The 15,373-nt window shown below is 47.6% G+C and overlaps 1 protein-coding gene across 1 annotated transcript; it reads right to left on the bottom strand.

The window, feature by feature from the left end:
* Positions 1 to 11,355: 11,355 nt before the first annotated feature.
* LOC119368641 (transcription factor ILI1-like) lies at positions 11,356 to 12,609 on the bottom strand. Its single transcript, XM_037633845.1, has 2 exons — positions 12,333 to 12,609; positions 11,356 to 12,210 (listed from the first exon to the last, which is right to left on the bottom strand). Exons 1-2 carry the CDS (start codon positions 12,468 to 12,470, stop codon positions 12,058 to 12,060), a joined length of 291 nt encoding a protein of 96 aa, XP_037489742.1. The 5' UTR covers positions 12,471 to 12,609; the 3' UTR covers positions 11,356 to 12,057.
* Between the last annotated feature and the right edge of the window lie 2,764 nt (positions 12,610 to 15,373).

Here is a 15,373-nt window from a genome sequence, read left to right as displayed (position 1 = left end):
AAGCCAAAGATACCAGATCACAATGATGCCCATCCTGTGGCTGAGGACATGAGAATCAGGAAGGACTCAGGATTGAGGATATGGAGGATGGCAGATCCATATGCCACAAGAAGAAGAACTGCTGTTGACTACAGGTTCCACACAAGGGAACAACAGGACTTCTATGAAACAATTCTGTTGGACAAGAAGCCCATAGTTTGTGACATGAGGTGGGTTGACTGGAAATTCATCAAGGAAAATGAACAGCACTATCCTGGAGTGCAAGACAGCTTTGTTGCTTGTGGAGTTGCAGATTTTGTTGGACAAAAGCTCACAAACTAGAATGATGAGCTTATCATGCAGTTCTACTCCACAGCATATTTTTACCCAGATGGAAGAATTGTTTGGACGTCTGAAGGTACAAGGTACCAATCCACTGTAGAAGAATGGGCAAAACCGATAAATGCCCCAAAGGAAAATGATGATGATCTGGATGTATATGCCAAGAAGAAAATGGGACACAATACCATGGCACACATGTACAAGGAGATCCCAGACAAAGCCCTAGGGACTTTCACTTTTGGATCAGTCCACTTTCTGCTGTCAGGGTTGCCAACCATAAATTGGATTCTGAGGCACACTTTATTGCCCAAGTATGGTGACCATAACATGATCATAGGGCATGCCATCAATATGTTGCATTTATTTGATGTGCCACAAAAGTTCAAAGTCATGAGCCTGATCATTGAATCAATCAAGAGGACTGCAGCAGATCGAAAGAGGAGCTGTGAATATGCACCTCAGATTCAAGAATTGATAAACTCAAAGATGGGCATAGGAAAATATCAGTTGGATAAGGAACACTTTCCACTTTATCCATACTTTGAGGACAATGAGGTTGTCATGAATGAAGATGATCCACAATCAGTTCAAGCTCAAGAGTAGAAGGAGAAGGCAAAGAGGGAGAAGGCTGCCAAGATGCCAACTCAAGAGGAGGCATCTGAATATTTCTTGAAAACCAAACAGGAGCAGCTTGGTTACTTGATAGCATCATCTCTAAGGATTGAGAAGGGGTTGGCCACCCTAACTCAAAACCAGGAGAGCCTGGAAAGAATCATGGAACAAAAATTCTATGATCTAGATGTCAAGGTAACTGAGATTCAGTCAGTTGCGGAGCAGCTGCAGGATGACATGCAGGAGAGGAAGGGCAAGACTACCACAAATTTCTTTGCCAGAGTGCCTAGAGCCCAGAGGTCAGCTGCTGTGCCAGTGCCAGACACTAGAGCAACATCTTCAGCACCAGCCACTGCCCCTACAGTTCCAGTGCAACCAGCTCCAGCACCAACTCCTCCATCTCCATCTACATCAACTGAAGCCTTCATCCAAGGAGCCATCTCTACACCACCACCTGAAGATCAAGCCTGAGAGTCGATCTAGCACTATGCATTTTCTATGAACTTTTTGGTAACTTGTTGCCAAAGGGGGAGAAAAATGTATAGATCATAGGCTTCGAGAGAGAGGGAGTGTTGCTTTTGTTCTCTCTTTCTTTATTTGGTGGTTTTTCAATACTTGTATGCTTTTTGATTGGTTGAGATACTATGCTTGTGAGACATTGATGATCATGTGTTTGATCATAAGCTACATTTATGCATGCTTAGTATTATCCTATCTATCTTATGTGATCACTCACTATGCTTGGTGATGAGTGCATGTATTCATTCTTTATTATTTTGAGTGCTCCACCAAGATGTATGTGACATGGAAGAGTAACCCATGAGCCTAATTCATTGTGCATTTGCAGTCCAAAGCAAATCTATAACTATGCACAAATTTAGGGGGGGCTCTTGCTTATCACATACTTCTCAAAGCGACGATGTTATTTAAATTTTATTATCATTTGTCGAAGCTTTGATCTATATGTTGTCATCAATTACCAAAAAGGGGGAGATTGAAAGTGCAACTACCCCTAGGTGGTTTTGGTAATTCATCACAACATATATCTCATTGAGCTAATGCTATTCCAAGACTATTATTTCAGGAAAGCTCAATGAATGGCATGGCATGGATGATGAAAGTGGATCCCTCAAAATACTAAGGACAAAGGATTGGCTCAAGCTCAAAAGCTCAAGACTCTTCAATTTACATTTTAGTGATCCAAGATCACATTGAGTCTATAGGAAAAGCCAATACTATCAAGAAGGGATGAGGTGTTGCTTAATGAGCCTCTTGCTTCATGTGCTTAGTGATATGCTCCAAAACCCTCAACTACTTTCCCACATCCACAAATGACCTAAACCTAAAGCCAAAATCGGTCACACCGATTCTTTCTATCCGGCGCCACCGATTCCAAAAGTAATAGCCACTGCCACAAACCCTAAGCAAATCGGTCTTACCGATAGGGATCTCGGTCTCACCGAGATGGGGTTGCAATCTCTCTGTTTCCCTTCGTAACGTTTCTGTCTAACCGAAGTGAGCGATCGGTCCCACTGAGATTGCAATGTAAACTCTCTGTTTCCTTTTTGTAACATTTCGGTCTCACCGAAAAGAGCAAATCGGTCCCACCGAGTTTACCTGACCAACTCTCTGGAAAGCTTATTACCAAATCGGTCTCACCGAGTTTGTGTAATCGGTCTCACCGAGATTACGTTATGCCCTAACCCTAACCGAATCGGCCTCACCGAGATGCATGTCAGTCCCACCGAAAATCACTAACGGTCACTAGGTTTACTAAATCGGTCGAACCGAGTTTAACGATTCGGTCCCACCGAGTTTGGTAAATTGTGTGTAACGGTTAGATTTTGTGTGGAGGCTATATATACCCCTCCACCTCCTCTTCATTCGTGGAGAGAGCCATCAGACTAAACCTACAATTCCAACTTACCATTTCTGAGAGAGAACCACCTACTCATGTGTTGAGGCCAAGATATTCCATTCCTACCATATGAATCTTGATCTCTAGCCTTACCCAAGTTGCTTTCCACTCAAATCCTCTTTCCACCAGATCCAAATCCTATGAGAGAGAGTTGAGTGTTTGGGAGACTATCATTTGAAGCACAAGAGCAAGGAGTTCATCATCAACGCACCATTTGTTACTTCTTGGAGAGTGGTGTCTCCTAGATTGGCTAGGTGTCACTTGGGAGCCTCCGACAAGATTGTGGAGTTGAACCAAGGAGTTTGTAAGGGCAAGGAGATCGCCTAATTCGTGAAGATCTACTGCTAGTGAGGCAAGTCCTTCGTGGGAGACGGCCATGGTGGGATAGACAAGGTTGCTACTTCGTGGACCCTTCATGGGTGTAGCCCTCCGTGGACTCGCGCAGCCGTTACCCTTCGTGGGCTGAAGTCTCCATCAACGTGGATGTACATAGCACCACCTATTGGAACCACGCCAAAAACATCCGTGTCTCCAATTGCGTTTGAATCCTCCAAACCCTTCCCTTTACTTTCTTGCAAGTTGCATGCTTTAATTTCCGCTGCCTATATACTCTTTGCATGCTTTCTTGAATTGTGTGATGATTGCTTGACTTGTCCTAAGATAGCTAAAATCTGCCAAACTCTAAAATTGGGAGAAAGTTAAGTTTTTAATTGGTCAAGTAGTCTAATCACACCCCCCCTCTAGACTTACTTCAAGGTCCTACAGCCGCCCGCGGCTCTACCTGCTGGCGCTTCCCCGCCGCCGCGCGCCACGCTCCGCCGCCAGATCCGCCCTGCAGCCCGTCGCCCCGCCGCTGTTGCGCCGTAGCCGCCTCCCGGCGCCCCCTCCTCCGCCGATGCCGGCCAGCCCCAGCGCGGCCGGCACCGCCTCACCGTTCCACCTCTCCCCGCGCCGGATCCGGCGAGATCCGGCCGGAGGAGGCCCTCTCGCGCCAGATCCGGCCATCTCCGTCATCTCCGGCCACCACCACGTCCATCTCCGGCGAGAACTCCGTCCATCCTTGAAAACCGTGCCCGATCCAGATCTGAACGAGGTTGACCCCAAAATTCTTCCAAGTCCCCAGATTCTTACATTTTTATTCCCACTTTAACATGCCATATCTCCTAGCATACTACTCCGTTTTGCGTGCATGATATATCAAATTGTTCATCATGAGATGCTCTACAATTTGTTCCATTGTGCGATGTTTGTTTGAGTTCATCTTGATGACCTAATCATCATTTCAAGAGTGCTATATGATGTTAACCTACTGAAACTGTTATAACTTGGTGATTTGTCTTTTTCATTGCATTTTGTGTGTGCATCCTATGAGCTTGATGTCTACATGAGTGTTGATATACTTCCTGCGATCTTCACAGTGGTGCCATCAATGTATTTTTTTAGTCTTGTAGTGAGTGCATCAAGCTCGTGAAGTAGGGCAGTTGCTGTTACTATTTTGCTAGGCTGAATCTGCTACATCATGATGCTATGTAAACCTGCTTCCACAAGTCATTCCATGCATAATCTGGAGATGTTTACTAAGAATGTTTTGTTATACATGTCATGCTCTCTCCATCCATACCCCTGGTTGCATTTATAGCCTACTATATCTTGTTGTAATCTTGCTCTCAAGTTGCTAAATAATGTTGCTGTCAGTCTGTTAACATTAAATCTAGTTTTGACATGAGCTTTGCTAGTGATCCATGCACCCTATGAACTTGTTCTTGCCATACTTAGCTTCATAAATGTGTCTTCTTACTGTTGGTCACCTTGTCATGCCATGTATTGCTGTGGTGAGTGGTACAAGCTCACCAACATGCCTACTTATCATTGTTCCTGCCATGTCTGAATCTGTTATATCATATGCCATGTTTGCATGGATGCTACCATCTTTTATGTTGATCTTTGGAATTACTTCAGTAAGGGAGATTTGTTCTTTGTCTTTAGTATTAGCATGCAATGCCTTTGTTTGCCATGATAAGTTCCTGTAGCATGTTGTTTGATAGCTCTAAACATTGCAACCTGATGTTATTTCCGCTAAGCCTATAAACTGTTATTATTTGCAATCTTGCCATGTGTTTTTGAGCATGTTCTAGTGATTTCTGGAGATAGCTCAGTGTTCATGTTTTGTCATGCTTTACCTGTACTTCATGCCCATGTCTTTTGTTTTTATGTTGGGGTGTTGTAGCATATTTTCATGATGCTTGCTAGATGCCTAGTTGTTGTTTTGGACAGCTTGTCCTTTAAACTTGTATAGTGTATGTGTTGAACCGTTGCTCCGTTTTGAGTGTGCTCTATATGAAACTTGCTTAGATTTGCAAGTAGTTTCATCTTATCATGTTGCATCCTTGTTTTGAGGTGTTTGCTTGATGTTTGGATGCATTTAGCATCAATGCCATGTTTGACTTGTTTTGCTCTTATCTTCTAGGCCGTAGCTCCGAATCTAATGAACTTTATATGTAACTTGACTAGAATCTCGTGTAGATCATGTTGGTGCATCTTAAATAGTTGTTGAATAACTTGAACATAAGGTTTATTCAGATCTGAACCAATTTCGAAATTTACATATGAGGACTTACCAGAATTATTATATGTTCTTTCCGGCCTCATTTAAACTTGCCTTGATGTGTTGTTCTTGTTTGCATCATCTCTTGCCATGAGTAGCTTCATGTAGCTTTGTCAGGCATCATGCTTGGTTGAGCATCATGTCATGTTTATGTGTGGTGTGTTTACCATGTTGTGTGCTTCTTCTCGATAGTTCCTGTTGCGTTGCGTTCGTGAGGATTCCTTCGTCTACGCTTGGTTCGGCTTCATCCATTCATCTTCATCATGGACTCGTTCTTCTTCCTTGCGGGATTTCAGGCAAGATGACCACTATCCTGGATCTCACCACTATCATTCCTATGCTAGTTGCTTCTTTCTATCGCTATGCTGCGCCACCTATCATTTACTCTTCAAGCCTCCCAAATTGTCATGTCAGCCTCTAACCTTTTGCACCCTTCCTAGCAAACTGTTGCTTGGCTATGTTACCGCTTTTGCTCAGCCCCTCTTATAGCGTTGGTAGTTGCAGGTGAAGTTGAAGATTGCTCCATGGTGGACAGGATTATGTTGGGATATCACAATATCTCTTATTTAATTAATGCATCTATATACTTGGTAAAGGGTGGAAGGCACGGCCTCATGCCTGGTGTTTTGTTCCACTCTTGCCATCCTAGTTTCCGTCATATCGGTATTATGTTCCCGAATTTTGCGTTCCTTACGCAGTTGGGTGATTTATGGGACCCCCTTGACAGTTTGCTTTGAATAAAACTCCTCCAATAAGGCCCAACCTTGGTTTACTATTTGCCTCACCACCACCTATACCCTTCCCTTGGGTCCGCCAACCCAAGGGTCATCTTTTTTTTAGCCCCCCCGGGCCAGTGCTTCTCTAAGTGTTGGTCTGAACCGAGCAACCTGTGGGGCCACCTTGGGGAAACTCGAGGTCTGGTTTTACTCGTAGCTTAACTTATCTGGTGTTGCCCTGAGAACGAGATATGTGCAGCTCCAATCGGGATTGTGGACACATCGGGCGGCTTTGTTGGTCTTGTTTTACCATTGTCGAAATGTCTTGTAAACCGGGATTCCGAGACTGATCGGGTCTTCCTGGGAGAAGGAATATCCTTCGTTGACCGTGAGATCTTGTGATGGGCTAAGTTGGGACACCCCTGCAGGGTATAAACTTTCGAGAGTCGTGCCCGCGGTTATGTGGCAGATGAGAATTTGTTAATGTCCGGTTGTAGAGAACTTGACACCAGATCCAAATTAAAACGCATCAACCGTGTGTGTAGCCGTGATGGTCTCTTTTCGGCGGGGTCCGGGAAGTGAACACGGTTTTGGGTTATGTTTGACGTAAGTAGGAGTTCAGGATCACCTCTTGATCATTGCTAGCTTCACGACCATTTTGTTTGCTCTCTTCTCGCTCTTATTCGCGTATGTTAGCCACCATATATGCTTAGTCGCTGCTGCAACCTCACCACTTTACCCCTTCCTTACCAATTAAGCTTTGCTAGTCTTGATACCCATGGCTCACAGATTACTACAACAACATATGCAGGTACAGATTCTGCGATGATCGTGACGCGAGAGCGATGTTTGCTTGTTTTGGAGTTCTTCTTCTGTTTCTTCTTCGATCAGGAGATAGGTTCCAGGTCGGCAGCCTGGGCTAGCAGGGTGGATGTCGTTTGAGTTTCTGTTTGTGTTTCATCCGTAGTCGGATGTTGCTCTTATGTATGATGTATTGTTGTATTCATGTGGCATTGTATGCCTTTTGTATGTATCCCCATCTATTATGTAATGTTGATGTAATGATATCCACCTTGCAAAAGCGTATCAATATGCGGTTCTATCCTTGGTGGGACCTTCGAGTCGCTTTAGTATAGTATCGCATATTGGGCATGACCGACATGGGGAGAGGAAGGCGGGGTTGCGGAGAGGCCTCACGGAGGCAGGGTGGACTGGGGGGTCACCAATAGCAACAGCGTCAGTAGCGCATAAATGGATCTGGTCGATACACACACGATCTCTTAACCATTTTAAGGAGAGTTTCCTCTCCTAATGGAAAGACGGGGAATGAAAAGCTATTTTGAGAAACTAAAAGAAATCAAGGATGGTCTAGATGGATGTTCTAATTCCCTAAATAAAACCTTTTTAGGGCATCTCTAACACGGTCTCCGAAAACAGACATAGTATCCGTACGCGTTCGCAAACAGTAATACTGGAGCAGCCATCCAAACTTGTCTATCAAACAGCCGGACACGTGTCATAAGAAATTTGAACAAATGAGACAAATTTCATGCAAACGGGATGATTTTCTTTCAAACCAGGCCTCATTCATTCTATTTTTTTATATATTTCAACTAAACACGAGCGGACAACACTTTTTTCCTAGGCTAGCTAAATCTTCGCCGGCCGTGGAGGCATACATGTTCCACATTGTCTGTCTCCCCATTAGCGGCAAGCTCAATGGTCCTGAGCTCAGGGAAGTGATGCTACCAGATGGGAAGACTGGACATGGGAAACGAGACGTGCCCACGTCTGTGTGCCACAACGACAATTCCTTGTCCGAGTCCGCCGTGTGGACAATGCCGGCCCACGGGACAAGCCGGCCTCGTGGTCGTTTCGCCTAGGTGTGAACCGCGTAGGCGACGCAACCAACGCGGATCCGGCGATGTCCGCGATCCCCTTTTTTCGCCCATGCATCGATCTCGGCGAACGGGGTGTCAGTTTCCGCCTGCAGGACACGCGGTCGTCATCGCTCGTGACGGAGTGCCGCACCCACTGCACATGGCTTAGTACAGTTCCCTGCTGCTCATCCAAGAAGCCCGGATCCTCCGTGACAATGGCCCGGACGACATGTCGTTCGCCTGCTCACCGGCGATTTATCCCTCCGGGAGCCGGTGCTCATCAAGGAGCTGAAGGTTATAGCATTGGTCCTCCTGCGCCTGCCGGAATGTGAACATCGGCGAAGCCGGCAACTCTTCTTCTAGGACGGTGTTGAAGTGCTCCTGCGCCTGCTACATGGTGAAGCCGGCATGAACTAACATGGACAGGGGTGTCGGATCGTCGTCGGTGACCTCCTGCATCGTCTAGTCATCGTTATTGACCTCCGACAAGCCAGCCGCTATCCACCATGCAAGATGGTGCTGTCAGCTGGCCGCAAGGCCGGCCAACTCAGGCTTCTGCTCAGTCGAGTGGCTCTCCCACATCGCTCTAGAGCTCGCAGTCATGGCAGAGGTGATGCAGTGTGGATCATGATGTACGTGGACACATATAAATAACAAGGCCAGGCCAACCGATGCCCGATGTATGAATGCAAGCGCAAGAATGGGTTTCTCACCTGCCACACATGTTTAATGTCAGCAGACAGATAGACGGGCAACCAGTTTGATGTGATAGAGTCATCCCATCCCATTCAGTGCGGTGACCGGGATGTGGCACGGGCATCGCTCTCGGCTAGCGCATCGCTTCATGCCGGCTCCAGTGAACGATTGTGTCCGCTTTTGTGCCGGCAATGCAGCGCGGGGAGCGGAGGTCCATTCGAGGGCACGTGCATGGGAGAGGTTTTGGTGGGACCAGGGTGTTAGACGCGTACAAGGTAGTGGTCTAGATGCCTGCAAAGCTCCCCCTGGTTTACGTCCGATTTTCGGGATTTTGGACACCCACATGCATCCGCAGATTGATGGACTACACCGTTGGATGGCGAAATATGTCTGGATAATTCGGCTTGAACATTTCCGGGCATTTTAAGGATCACGTTGGAGATACCCTTACTCCATATTTAAATTTTGGGAAATGTACCGGAGAAGCTCTCAGAATCAGTTCACATTGTGCTTTTGTGTTTGAGCATCCGATTCTGGGACCTCGTTTCATCTTGCTCTAGTCTGTCCTTTAAATATTTGAAAGCCTCATTTTTTAAGTATTTTTCATTGAGAGTCTTTTTTTTAGAAAAGGAGGAAGACCCCCTGCCTCTGTGTCGGGGATATACCCCGTGGTATGACCCGGCCAGAGTTATGACCTGGCCGGACTTGGCGATTCACCAGAAGACCCGGCTGGAGTTAGGCGACTCACTGGCGATCTGCCTGGACATGGCGGTTTACATATAACCCGCCTGGACAATGTGACTCACTGGAGACCATGCGGGCGGGTCAAACGGACGACAAGGCCCAAGGCCCAGTAGGCCGGTTCATGTAATGGTGGGCCGACTTAAGAAGAAGGTGTAAGGAGTATTTCCCTTACAAGGAATCAAGACCCGGACTTGTATCCGGCTTGTACTAGAAGATAGGCTAGTCCTAGTCCTACTAGGACTCCACATGTAACCCGCCCCTCTAACTTATATAAAGAGGGGCAGGGCTCCCCAAAGAGGGGACAAGCAACAAGAAACAATATCTAAGGCTAGACACAAAGGGAGAGGCGGCTTAGACGGCGACTCTCTCATGATCATAATGAGACCTAGCCACAAACAACATGTAGGGCTATTACCGGATGATGTTTCCCGGGACCCAAACTGTCTAAATCCTTGTCTTGTGTTACGTCTCTCGATTCCGCTCAACCCCTCTCAAGCTACCGCATAGATGCGTTGGCCTCGCGACTAAGTCCTGACACTAAGGACATCTGTCGTGACAATTCCACGACACTCTGCATCCGGATGATGCACACAATTATTTTATTAATTATTGATACATGACCTTACAGAGTCATACAACAGTAAGACTAAAGCCACCGTCTAAGAAACATCTATCGCTACTCATATCCAGTTGATGAAGGGGCGATGATAGTCTGGGCCTAATACCAAACAGACCTTGGAGCCAAACCTAACATCTAAGACCTGACGTCCCAATCAGGACGCCTACCGGATATGGGTACCCACTAGTCCGGCGTGCTCCTCAACCAGGACGCCTGCCAGGTATGAGGCCGCCGCAGGCACCTGCCACCAATCCATATTCAGAGCTGTACTGGTGCATCTATCTTGCCCGGTCTAGCTGCCGCCGATGCCACCATGACGCCAGACAGCGTCACCCTCCTGCGCGAGTCCATCTCAACTGCGCCACGTCACCGAGATCCGCCGTCATCAATAGGCAAGATGAAACACAACTCCTCCTCTTGTACCCTCCAACCAACACTTGCTCCAAAACGATGGACCCAGGAGGGAGAACGACATCGAAGACGCCGTCATCGTCCGATCCCGTAGACCCAGATCTAGGGTTTCCCCTGGAACTTCTCGATCAGCTTGTTGGTGAACTACAACGACGATACCTCGAGAAGGGAACGACGTTCGAGACGCCACCATCTTCCACCAAAACCACAGTCAGGCGCGATTTTCACCGGAAGCCACGTCGCCCCGACCTCGCAGCTGGCTGTAACCGAGCGGAACCTCACCACGAAAACGTACGTCGTCGTCGCTACTCCGGCATCTCCTCACCGGCCCCTCCACATGCCGCCGGTCAGCGGAAGGCCTCCCTGCGGCGGATCCGATCGGGGTGTTGGATCCGCAGTCACCGCCATCACCATCCCGACCAGAACAACCCACCCCGTCGGATGGGGCGCTGCCACCGCCGCCATCCATTCAGGGCCGCCGCTCCGCCGGCTATGGTGCTTCGGCCACCGCCGCACGGCCTGGGGTCGTCGCCCCAGCCGCCGCCTTCGGATCGCACGAGAGGAGTCGCCCCTGCCACCTCAGATGCGATCCACAACGTCCACCCGCCCAGGTGCCTTCGGCATCGGGCCCGGTGCCACCGCAGCCCACGCCGGCGGCAGTGGCGGCAGAAGGAGGTGCTAGAGGGGGCTGGCGGTGCTAGGGTTTCGGGGCCCCTGGCGTCGCCCAGGGGTTGAGAGTCTTGTTTTGTACATTTAGCAAAATCTTAATTTCCTCTTTGGTAGTGGTTGTGCATCCTTTACTGAAGAAGATAGAATATTTGCTAGAATTAATATGCTGGCCAGAAGCTTAGAAATAAACATCCAACTGGTTGACACCTCAGTCGCCCCAACACCATTACTAGTCTTTAAAACAATAAACTGTCATTTGCAAATAAAAGCAATAGATGACGCCGATGGCGCTACTTGGACCACACCAATCTGAGACAACTCAACTCTGATCACAAAAGGCCCGCCGAAAAGAATAGGAAAAGAAAAATTGGATCTCCCTGTCGGACCTCTCGATCCTTTGTATTCTTCAAGTTTCTTACCATTGAACAAAACTTGTATGAGACCGAGTTGACAAGACACATTACAATGTTCGCCCAATGCTCAGAAAATCCCAATTCAACCCTGCCACAAGCCTTCACCATGTGGAGCTTCACGGCACAATGACGATGCTTAACAGCTCTGTGTTTCCCTTCATAAAGTGCAAGCACTCAGAAATCACAATAATATCATCCGTTATCCGTCCTGGAACAAATGTCGACTGCTCACTTTGAGACGGTTTGCTATCACCTTTGATGCAATTTTGTATAAAACATTGCCTAGTCTTATGGGGTGAAATTGGGTTAACAGAGTCGAAATTTTTTACCTTGGGAATTGGGCTCACAACGCAGGTACTGGTTGTAACGCTCACGGGCATGCTCACATGGGCCGCCGGAGAGCTTGGTGGCCGTACGTGTGCGCCGCCGGACGGTGGGAGGGTGGGTCACATCTCACGTGAGGAGGCTCCTGATGACGGCGGCCTGCTCGGCGGTGACGGTGTCGGAGGCGAGCAGCGCCGCGAGCGTCTCGCTCAGGTCTTCCACCTCCCGGTGCAGGCTCCGGATGTAGTTGCACGTCTCCTGCAGCACCATCGCCGCGGAACCCTGCAAACAGTACGAAGGTTAACTTTCAGTGACTCCGTGCATGCACACTGGGCGCGCGCGTCGCCATCACCTGCCTATTCATGGAAAAAGCAGCTGCTACTTTCGTTAGGTACTCTACTCACCCTGTGAGCGCCATTGCGAGCTTGAGACTCCGGGAGCAGCGCCTGCAGCTTGGACAGCAGCTCGGAGATCTGCTCCTCTGAGATGGACGGCGAGCTCCCGGCGCGCCGCGTGCGTGACCTCCGGTTGCTCGACGACATGCTCGATCGCTCGCTGGCTCACAGCCCGTGCTAGATAGCTTATGTACGTACCTATCGAGCTGTAGCGGAGAGTGCCACTCCCACACGCAGCTAGCAGCTTAGCAGACTAACAGTTGGGTGAGTTTAGCTGCTAGCTTGTTACTTGTTTTCGGTGCAGGTGAGTGGCAGCTGCAGCCGAGGCGAGAGCTATATATACCGGCCCGAGCAGCAGCTAGCAGAGCGAAGAAGATCAGGTGAGTAGCCGCAGCGCAAGATGGATCAGAGAGGGGAGGAAGCAAGCTAGCTTAGCAGGTGGTAGGAGGAAGAGGTGGGAGCTAGTTAGAAAGACAGCGAGGGGTGTAAATGTGTGACAGGGAGAGACAACGGACAGAGACGACGTGGTGAGCCATGGAGAGCGGCAGCACCACTCTACTACCAGTGGTACTGAGTGGTACTCCCTCCGTTCCTAAATATTTGTCTTTTTACAGATTTCAAATAAATTACCACATATTGATGTATATAAACATATTTTAAAGTGTAGATTTACTCATTTTGCTTTATATATAGTCATTTGTTGAAATTTCTAAAATATGTATATTTAGAAATGGAGTAGTATTCAGTGACAATTGCAGCCGAGGTGAGTACTATAGCAGGAGTAGACCGCTCAATTGGGCATGAGCTTGGGCCGTAGGTCTAGGACGTACGAGTTGGATCCAGTGAATGTTTGTTTATTTGTTCTGTTAGTAGTATTAGGCCCAGTTCTTTTACCAGAATCTGGGAATTCTCCCAGAATCCGACCCCTACCCAGCTTCTCCCAGAATCTTTGAGCCCCCTTTGTTCTACAATCCTGTCTAGTAGTTACGGTCTAATTAGACAGGATTGTAGAACAAATGTGGCTCAAAGATTCTGGGAGAAGCTGGGTAGAGGGCGGATTCTGGGAGAATTCCCAGATTCTGGCAAAAGAACTGGGCCTTAGTTTAGTTCTGTGGCCTCTGGATTTGGCTTACACATGGGGGGAGTGTGGACTGTGGAGGTTTCTCTAGATCTGCATGATGCATGCTGGGCACACATGCACGGGCATCGTCCTGGATAGATTAAGAGATCATCAATGTCTCCTAGTGCATAATCATGCATAGATTAATTAAATGAACATGTATCAATGGACAAGGGTTCATTTCTGAATCCAAATAGGATTTTACCGTCTCTCTATGTCTAAGTTGACTGCGGGTTTTTTTCTCTCAAGTCAAGACCGACATGGAAAGTGAATATTAGTTCGGGAAAAAAGTACAAAAATACAAGTTGCATTCTACTAAAAAAAGGATGTATTGTTCTAAGGAAAACGCTTGGCTTCAACCGACGAATTGCACGCGAGAGCATCATCCTCCTCGTCCGTTCGACGCGTGTCGCTGCTTGCTGCTCACTGTCCGCTATCGGTTTCTGCAGCAATGTCTCTGTTGCAAAAATAGTTTTAGCAATACCTTTGTTGCAAAATAAATAAATGGTAACAAGATTTCTATCATTAAAAAAATTTACAGCAAGATCTCTCTTACAAAAAATTTGTAATCAGTCCTCTGTTGCAAAAAATAATTCTGCAACTTGACTTTGTTGCAAAATTTTCTGCAACATGACGCGCGTTGCAGAAATTTCTTGCAACACGACTTGTGTTGCAATGGCAGAAGGTGACGCTCGACCATTCAATACATCAAATCTGACGGCTCGCGAGGCGACAGATCTTTTAAAAAAGATCCGATGGCCGACACGTAGCAGCGCCCTTGTTCTAAACCGACCGGAACTTGAGAAAATCTAAGTCCATTTAGGATTGGCAAAACCGAAAAAATGAAACAGATGGGAACTGTTCAGCAGTGCCTTCCTTACAAATGTGTTCTTAAACAGTGTACTAACCAACAAACATAGCCTTACTTGAAAATATGCGCGTGTGCTTCTGTATTAGAGCCATGGGTGCAGGAGTTCAAAGACTGTTTGCATACCATTTGCCTACTCAACTCGTTCGTGCAGGGAACATCTAGGGACGCTGGAAGATTCGTATAGGGTTGTCCCAAGCTGTGTGTGCTGTGTGGTCTGGGGGAGAAGGACTGAAGCCCGACGGAGGGCCAGAATATAAAAACACACTGTGTGGAGCGCAGAAATGCCAAGCGGTGGAGCCGGAGATGCCGATTGGTCACTGCACGGCGCCATGAACTGAACTCCACGTAGGCCATGCTGGTCCTGCCCAATTAACAAGCTTTTCCAACAGGCTCACGCCATCGCCATTGGCTGGCTAACCATCTGCCTCGCGAGGACGATCGAGAAAACTGGTTAGTAGTAGTATAATCATTTGGACTGTACGGGGCAACAGTTCCCATTATAGAAATCCACCAACTACCATCATTGGATCCGTCCTCATGATGCGCCCAATCATGCACTGACCGGTTGTAGTAGAAGCAGTGTAGATATACTGGACCTGTATATGTTTTGCCATTTCAAATGGAATCTACCGGTTGCTACCTTTGTTGCCTGAGCATCTTCAGCTAAATCATCTCTGTCCTGTTTCTACCTTTGTTATGGGCACGTTTGGTTGCTAGCAAAATAACCATGCGGGCTCTTGGGGCCAAATCCAAGCAGTTTGGTTACCTATGCCACGGAGAGAAACCAGTCCGCGTGAAACTCAAAGCAGTCCTCGGCCTTACCTGAGAGGAACACTCAAATCAGTCGTTTCCTCACATGCAGACTCATGTCAGTGTAATTTACACTGCGGGGGACGTTGCGCGTTGGGTTTTCCGGATAACCAAACAAGTCGTAGAACTTGGCTCAGTGCAAGCATTCCCTCATGCAGGCTCTACCGTGCCAGGTTCCAAAACACGTGAAAAGTGGGATGGGAACCAAACACACCCTATGTTCCATGTTTCCGCTTTATGTTGACCTTG

This window comes from Triticum dicoccoides, chromosome 2B, assembly GCF_002162155.2.
Source record: "Triticum dicoccoides isolate Atlit2015 ecotype Zavitan chromosome 2B, WEW_v2.0, whole genome shotgun sequence".
NCBI lineage: Eukaryota > Viridiplantae > Streptophyta > Magnoliopsida > Poales > Poaceae > Triticum > Triticum dicoccoides.
Note: the sequence above shows the minus strand (reverse complement) of the source record. Positions and strands in the feature narration are given on the sequence as shown.

Coding starts and splice junctions, on each gene's coding strand:
- LOC119368641 (XM_037633845.1), bottom strand. CDS start 12,470: ATGTCGTCGAGCAACCGGAGGTCACGCACGCGGCGCGCCGGGAGCTCG. Junction 12,211..12,332: donor CTCGCAATGGCGCTCACAGG/GTGAGTAGAGTA, acceptor TACTGTTTGCAG/GGTTCCGCGGCGATGGTGCT.